The sequence below is a fragment of the Nestor notabilis genome, unplaced genomic scaffold (assembly GCF_000696875.1).
Source record: "Nestor notabilis isolate BGI_N333 unplaced genomic scaffold, ASM69687v1 scaffold12929, whole genome shotgun sequence".
In the NCBI taxonomy this organism is placed as follows: domain Eukaryota; kingdom Metazoa; phylum Chordata; class Aves; order Psittaciformes; family Psittacidae; genus Nestor; species Nestor notabilis.
The window spans coordinates 48,205-55,871 of record NW_009942473.1 but is presented as its reverse complement, the minus strand read 5'-3'; the positions used below and the strand labels follow the sequence as shown (position 1 = coordinate 55,871).

Genomic DNA, 7,667 nt, shown 5'->3' with positions numbered 1-7,667 from the left:
TGGTTGGTGTATTGCAGCATTGCTGAGATTGTCATTCAAAGATACATTGGTGTTCTTAAATGTATGGTTTGAAATGATCAAACATCTAACTGAGTCAATAAGCACTGTGTTGTTTACTCTTGCACGTGACTTCATATCCTTAATGCATGCAGCTATGTCTCTTAATGTAAGTTTGGTTTAAATGTCTTGTTTCACGTTTTATTGTTGCATTCACTTTTTATTCTGCTTTGTTTACGCACCTCTCAATCTGGATTAAGCAGGTCTGTGAATCTTCTCAATGCATGCAAACTGAAAAAGCCTGCTCTAAGGTGAGGGATCCTTAACTGAGCTTCAACACTGCAAAGCTATTGTTTTTCCTTTCCATTTCACTTAACCACATCATAGAAAGTGGCTGGTTTAATACAAGCATTAATATGGTAGAACTGTAATTATTATTCCCATTTTTAACATTTTCAGAAGTACATGTTTGCAACTTTCTCATCATTGATAAATGCATTGCAAAATCGTGATAATTTTAGCATGAGATAATACAGATACTGTAATTAACATAATTTTTATTATAGGGCTGTTTCATTAGACCACCTTGCAGTTTTATATTAAAAATTGTGATACCAAATGTTATCTTTTTAAACAATTGAAAATGCTCTCCTTTCATATCACTGAAATGGAAGCCAAGTGCTGGAACCCAGTTATAGTCTTACAAACCTGTAAGTTAAATGAATATTTTTCCATCATTTTAAATGCCTCCTAATATGACAGTGCTTCTGCTGTAGCCATGGATATAATCAGTGGTGTTTAACGCTACAGCTACCAAAATGTGTATATGCCAAAACTGAGTTAGTATAATGGAGTTATAATCCTCTTTTCCTACCACCTGCTAATACTTCTCACTGGGCTATTGTTGTTGTTGTTGAGAGTTTAAAATAAAATTTGTCAGAAGATAACATTGCTAATTAGTTTAAACAGTAATGGATGTAAGCCAAAAAAGTTTAAAAGAATTTTGTTCTTGTGGTAAAAGTAGTTTTTATACTGATAGGAGACTTCGTTATTCAGAAAGAAGATAGCATTGCACTTTTAAGCTTTAGTCCCACCCATTCAGGGGTTTTTATCCACTAGTTCATCTTCTGAATGTTGATAGCTATAAAAATAAAACCCCAAGCAACATTAAAATTAGTTTAAAATTGCTTCTGTAACTTACATTTTTTTTTTTTTTCTAACATTAATATAACTTAGTGATTTCCTTACTTTGGTTTCAGTGGAGGCTGATATTGGCTATTCTTTCCCTTAACCAGGAAAAGATGCCAAAATAAAGGTCTGATCCTCCAAAATCACACAGAGCGGATGTTTTTGCAAGGACTGTATGTAAAGTAGTGGAAAGACTCATGCTAATAAAGCTATTTTATTTGGAGTAAACATTTTCAGTATCAAGACTTTATTTTTTAACTGGAGTAGTATTAAATTGGATGATGTTACAAGGTGCAGGGAAAACAGTTAAATGTTAACAGTATATTATTTGTTTTACTAGAGGAGATTTTTTCGTGCATTTGACATTGAGATGACTTGGATGATGTTAGGCTAGTGTAGGATACACTTATTTCTGAAATGGAGACAGAACTCCTTTTACCGCCTTTTCCCTTCTCCTAGGAATATATTTTGTTCTGTGCCTGTGTGTAACTTTGCATTCTGCTTGCTCTCTTACATTGCTCTCTCCACAGAAACACTATTTTTTAAATATCAGCTTAATCATTTGAATCGTGATTATTTTTAATACAAAAATGAAGCACTCAACATCCAGCCTCCCATCACATGTTCCAGAAAGTCTTTTGTCAAGCTGCCCGAGCTGCATCTTAACATTTGCCTGCTCTGTTGACCTCCCCTTGGAGGGGGGCTTCCTTCCTTTCAGAAGGCCAGTTGCTTTGCAGAAAGACTGCAGAACTCTGATTCAGTTGCTCCCATAGTTTCTGTTTCTGAGCTTCAGCTGAGGTGTTGAGACATTCCTCTCCATGCTGGTAAAAAGACATAAGGGAGCAGGAATATATTTGTAGGGTTTAATTTGGTTTTGACCTTTTTAAGTGTATCAGTGGTGGTGTACATTTAATAAGCTGAATATTTTTTTTACTAGAAAGAAAAGTCTATCTTATTTCTTTTAGTTATGAAGAGCCAATGCCTCTCTTACACCGCATATGAAGTGGGACAGAGCCTGAGAAGCTGACTGAGATAACAGAGTAGGGATAGTTGTTAGAGGCTAATGGGGAGGTTTGGAATAGTCCTCAGGGGTGCTTGAGATGAGCGTTATGGTAAGCAAAGCATATTTGGAGGTGTACGGAGGTCAAGGGGGAGCTGGCTGGAACTGGTAAAAGGGGTGACTGGAATGAGACTGGGTCTTTGAAGGAGCGAGAACAGAAAGAACTGAAGTTTTAGCAGAGGGAGGGAGCTTGAGGTTGGGATTTGGGTAGAGGGCTGTGAGCTTGAAAGCTATCATTGGTGTCCATGGCTTCTGGGGCGAGAGAGCTGTTGAAGGTGGTTGTCTAGTTACGGGGAAGTTACTTATAAAGGACGTTTCTATTCTGCTCTTTGAAAGGGAGAAAACAGCACAGGACTGGGGTAAGGGGTAATGAGACCCTGACACCGAGTCCTGTCATTCAGGCACTGCTGTCGGGGATGATTCCTGCCTCAGACTGGGTAACACTGCCTGTGCCTCTCTGCTGCACATGGAGTACAGCAAAGTAAAAAGCATCATGCAGCTCGTGGCCTTACCCTTAGCTGCTTCCTCTCCTGCTAGGAAGCACTGCTTTAGCAAGAAGTGCTTTGGGCTAAAGAGTAACCACAATAATTTATTTCCTATTAGGTGTAAGCTCTGAGCGGGCTTCTCTTTCACTTACTAAGTGATACTTCTGGTTTGGCTCATGTTTTCTCATCAGAGAAAGCTGGATGTCTAAGGGGTGCCATACAGTCATACAAGAGCTCCCTGGCGGTGTTCAAGGCCAGGGTGGACAGAACCTTGGGTGACATAGTTTAGTGTGTGGTGTCCCTGCTCATGGCAGGGGGGTTGGAACTAGATGATCTTAAGGTCCTTTCCAACCCTAACTATTCTATGATTCTATTCTATGATAGCTATCTTGGCAGGAAGGATGGTTGAAGAGTGAGAGATAAGGCAAGCTTTAAGCCTTTGAGAAATCCCTTGTCAGGAGATGTGGGAAATCTATTAATACGTGTAAGTAGGAAGCATACTTTTTTGACAAGCTAATAAAAAATGCAGGCTTGTTCACCATTAATTGCACTTTGGGGTATGTTAAAGCTAGCTTTGAACCACAGAACAGTTGATACTGAATGAAGACACAAAGTTAGCTTGCTGGTGCTCAAATTTTGACCTACTTTTGGCATTCTCTGTAGTCTGCCTGGAGTTGTCAGGTAATACGTCTTCTCTTTTAATCTTTTACTTTCTGATTAAGAAAGTCCAAAACTCCAGAAGTGTGGAGTAGTATTCAGAGATTTGAAATGCAACCTGGAAAATAGGTATTGAAACTTACGCTATGATACTGGTTTAGCCCATATTCTATTTCATGATTAAGGAAAAAGCAGTATGTTTGTTGCACCAGGTACTCAGCAAAACTCTTTTTAACAAATCAAGTTATGATTAAAACTAAAGTTGTACTTACTTTTAGGGTCAGCATTCTCCTTGATACAGTTTTCAAAAATATTTGTCGTAGACGTAAGTGCTTTTACAAGTGCCAGTGTAAAACTTGCTCCTTTTTTCATTAGCACCATTAAGAGAACCAGTTCAACTGAGCGTGTGTCCCCAGGCGGTCGGAGGGAAAGCTATGGAGATTCCAAAGGGAGTCGCAACCGCACTGGATCCACCAGCAGTTCATCTAGTGGTAAAAAGAACAGTGAAAGGTAATGTTATCTAAGTACCTATCCCCTTTCTCTGCCTAGTGCCCTAATAATGAAAATAGTTTCTTTAGTGAAATTAGTTCCTGTAGTTTTGCAAATATTGGGAGCTTTTTTAATTTTTTTAAGCTCCAACTGTTGGACAAAAGTATATTTTAAAACATTTCAAATAAAATAGGTTTTCAAATTTAGGTGACATTTATTTGCCACATTTCCAAACCATAAACAATGTGAGAAAATTCGAGTTGCCTGGAAAAGTTCATAATTATTAAACATGCTCTTTTCCATTATCTTAGTGATTTCCTGTGGTGTTTAAGTTCCTGACATGTACTTCTTCAAGTTCCCGGTTGTGGTGCATTGACCCCAGCTGGTAGCTAAGCACCACATAGGCACTCTCTCTCCCCCAGGAGGATGGGGGAAGAGAGCAGGAAGAGCCGAAGTGAGAAAACTCATAGGTAAAGATAAAGGCAGTTTAATAAGTGAAGGAAAGAGGAATAATAAACAGTTGATGGAAAGCAATCACTCGCCACCTCCCATGTGTAGGCGGATGCCCAGCAAGTCTCTGGGCATGACTGCCTTGGTCTGGTGGTCATATTAAAGAGAAAGGGAGGGAGAGGTTCCCATGCAAGTACTAACCAAAGAAATGTAATAGAGTGATGCCTGTGTTTCTCTGATGATGCTTGTCGAAGGGTTTCAGACTTATGATGGTTTTGAACAAATAGGTGATTCATTGAGGTTTGTCTGTATTGGTCAATTGGTTATCTATCTCCTGTATTTCCTAGACAGATTTTAGTCTTGGCCATTTCATTTAACTGGTCCTATCCCAGTTTCCTATGCAAAAAGTGGTGTTGATGGTACTGTTTCACTGTCTCACAGATGATGTGACTATAGAAACACAGTGTTAATGAAGATCACATAATAACCTTATAATTTACCTGCTCTGTCTGGGCATCAGTGCCATCATAGGAGTCAATGAGCTGCTCATAAGCCAATGGTATGGCACAAAGCATCCCTTTCTTTTCATCACTTCAGTGTCTTTGCTTGAAGTAAGGAGTGACTGAGGCTGTTGTGTACTAATGGACAGTCTAAATATGGGTGATTACATTATTAATAGTTTGTTTTCTGGCTTATGTTTTCAGCTATGAAGAGAAGTGTGCAAAGCTTATGAAACTTGTGAGAGGCTTAGCAAATTGTGGGAATAATAGAAAAATTAAGAATACAATTAGACAAAAGGTTATAGAATTGTTACCAAGGAAAAGATAATATTTATACAAACTAAAAATTGAGACAGTTAAATCTTATTAGTATTGTGTGTCGATGCATATGAATAAGCTTTTTATAAGCTGACAGAATTCTGCAGGACTAAAGGGTAGGCTTGTTTCTGGAATATGAACAGGAATATTTCACCTACCAATGGTGAATGTCATTACATTTCCAATTTACTGCAGTAATTTACTGTAGTTTTTTGAACAAGTTTTAACAAACATACAATGATCCTGCAGTGTCCTTTCTCTGAGTATTTTATCTTGTATAAAAATTTTCATTAGCTCAAGTCCCCAGAAGGTGAACTCTGTGTGTATGGTGCAGTGGAAAATATACTTGTCAAAATCTAAACATAATGCTTTGCAAAATCTGGTTTTTGAAGGTATCCCTGAGTCCCTGCTACCTGTATAAGGTGATAATTATCTAAAATTAGTAATATGTTAAAGCTACTATAGACATAAGGTGAGAACATTAATTAGGTTGTTCATTTAAATTAAGGAAAGATAAGACTTCTAGTAACTGCATAGAGGTACTGTACACTTGAAAAATGGATTCTGAAGTAGATGAGAAATAACAACATTATGACATAATGATTATCTGCAAAATGGTTTTGCTTCTGCTCTAAAGCTGATTATGGTACTTGAGATACATTTTTAATTTTTTCATACTGTTGTAACAGAAATCCAGTGGTTATGTCATTCTGCAGTTTTTAAGCCACAAAGTGTTGAGCAACAACACTGATCAGATACCACTTACTTTGGACTGAAGGGAGAGGTCCAGCACACAAGTGATGCAGTGCTTACATAATGTGCAAGTATCCCAAGAAACTAATTGAGAGCATGTGTTAGATTGCCTTAGCTGGACCTAGTGACTTTGGTGCCACTATGAGAGCAATCATTGTATGATTAGAGAGTTTTCCCTGATTTCTGTCACACATTAGCCTGAAGGTGTTACCCCACAGCTCTTACCTCCTTCAAGAGTGTCTTTATCCTGTGGAAGAGGCTAGCTAAAGACTTGCCTTGTGTTTCCTGTTGAAGCTGGGCCACTGTACAAAATATAAAGCAAGAGTCATGGGATTAGAGGGAAATGGGCATGATTCTGTATGCTAAGACCTAGGGAGCTAAGGCTGTCCTCCTAAAGCTAACTGTATGTATCAGAGAGGAAGAGGGAGTTAGTTAACCATCTACTCACAGCCTTATTATTTGTATCCTTGATCCTTATGGGTCCCTTCCATCTTGAGCTATTCTGCCTCTGGTCTTTAGATGAAGCTTAAAGCAGAATGCATGCCAGGAATTTAAAAAGGCAATTGTGAAATTATTGTTTTTCAAAGTATATAGAATTGTAGTCTGTTACGTGAAACCATTATGTTATAGAAAGCTATTTTTAGAGGCTTTAAGCATAAGGAGTAAAGGGAAGGCTGTAATCTGTGCTACTCTGGTGTGTCCCAGCTATGAGCCAGGGGTAAGCCTTCTAAAGGGTTAGATAAGTAGGAAATGACTCAAGTTAACAAAAAAGAAAAAGGCCAGTCAGAGCTCTGAGCTGCTGTGTGGTTAGGGTTTGCATAATTAGAAAGTACGCATGATTTGTTTCGTTACTGACATGAATCAGTCTTTCACATTAACTTGATTAGCTTGATAAGTCAGCATGGTCTGTACAGAGGTAGGGACGCTTTGTCTGTAACATGGCAGCATTTTTAACTAGTACTCCATCTTATAAAGCTTTTTATTTTCTAAAAATATCTTCATAAGAGAAAATGTAAATCTTGGTATTAATGGCAACACATCATGCTATTTATAGAGATGAGATTGGCTGTGCACACCAGCTTGAAGCATGAATTTTGTTGCATGATTAATACTGATACGATGAAAAGTTTCTAAATCGGTGGGCAGGATCAGTAGAATTCTTATTTGTTGTTTTGGTTTTATCATTAAGTAAATGTATTATTCTTAATGTAACTGTCAAATCAAGGCAGAAGAAATCATAGAATCATAGAATAGATAGGGTTGGAAAGGACCTTAGGGTCATCTAGTTCTAACCCCCTGGAGGGCAGGGACACCTCATGCTAGACCATGTCACCCAAGGCTCTGTCCAGCCTGGCCTTGAACACCGCAAGGGTTGGAGCATTCATCACTTCTTTGGGCAACCTATTCCAGTGCCTCACCACCCTCACTGTAAAGAATGTCGTGGTTTAAGCCCAGCCGGTAACTCAGAACCACACAGCTGCTCACTCACTCCAAGAGGGATGGGGAGGAGAATCAAAAGAATGTAACTCCCATGGGTTGAAATAAGAGCAGTCCAGTAACTAAGGTGTAATACAAACCACTGCTGCTACCACCAGTAATAATAATGATAAGGGAAATAACGAGGGGAGAGGACACAACCACTCACCACCCACCGACCGATACCCAGACCGACCAGAGCAGTGATCTGGGCCTTCTGGGTGACTCCCCCCAGTTTATATACTGGGCATGACGTGCTGTGGTATGGAATACCCCTTTGGCCAGTTTGGGTCA

At 38.9% G+C, this 7,667-nt stretch overlaps 1 protein-coding gene across 1 annotated transcript in view; it reads left to right on the top strand.

The window, feature by feature from the left end:
* Positions 1-260: 260 nt before the first annotated feature.
* The window catches only part of EML1 (echinoderm microtubule associated protein like 1), a gene marked incomplete at its 5' end in the record, with an annotated part of 45,422 nt that continues 38,015 nt past the window's right edge, over positions 261-7,667 (top strand). Inside the window, 2 exons of the mRNA XM_010021421.1 lie at positions 261-308; positions 3,763-3,897. Of these exons, the coding sequence (XP_010019723.1) occupies positions 261-308; positions 3,763-3,897 (183 nt within the window). The remainder of the gene's footprint in view (positions 309-3,762; positions 3,898-7,667) is intronic.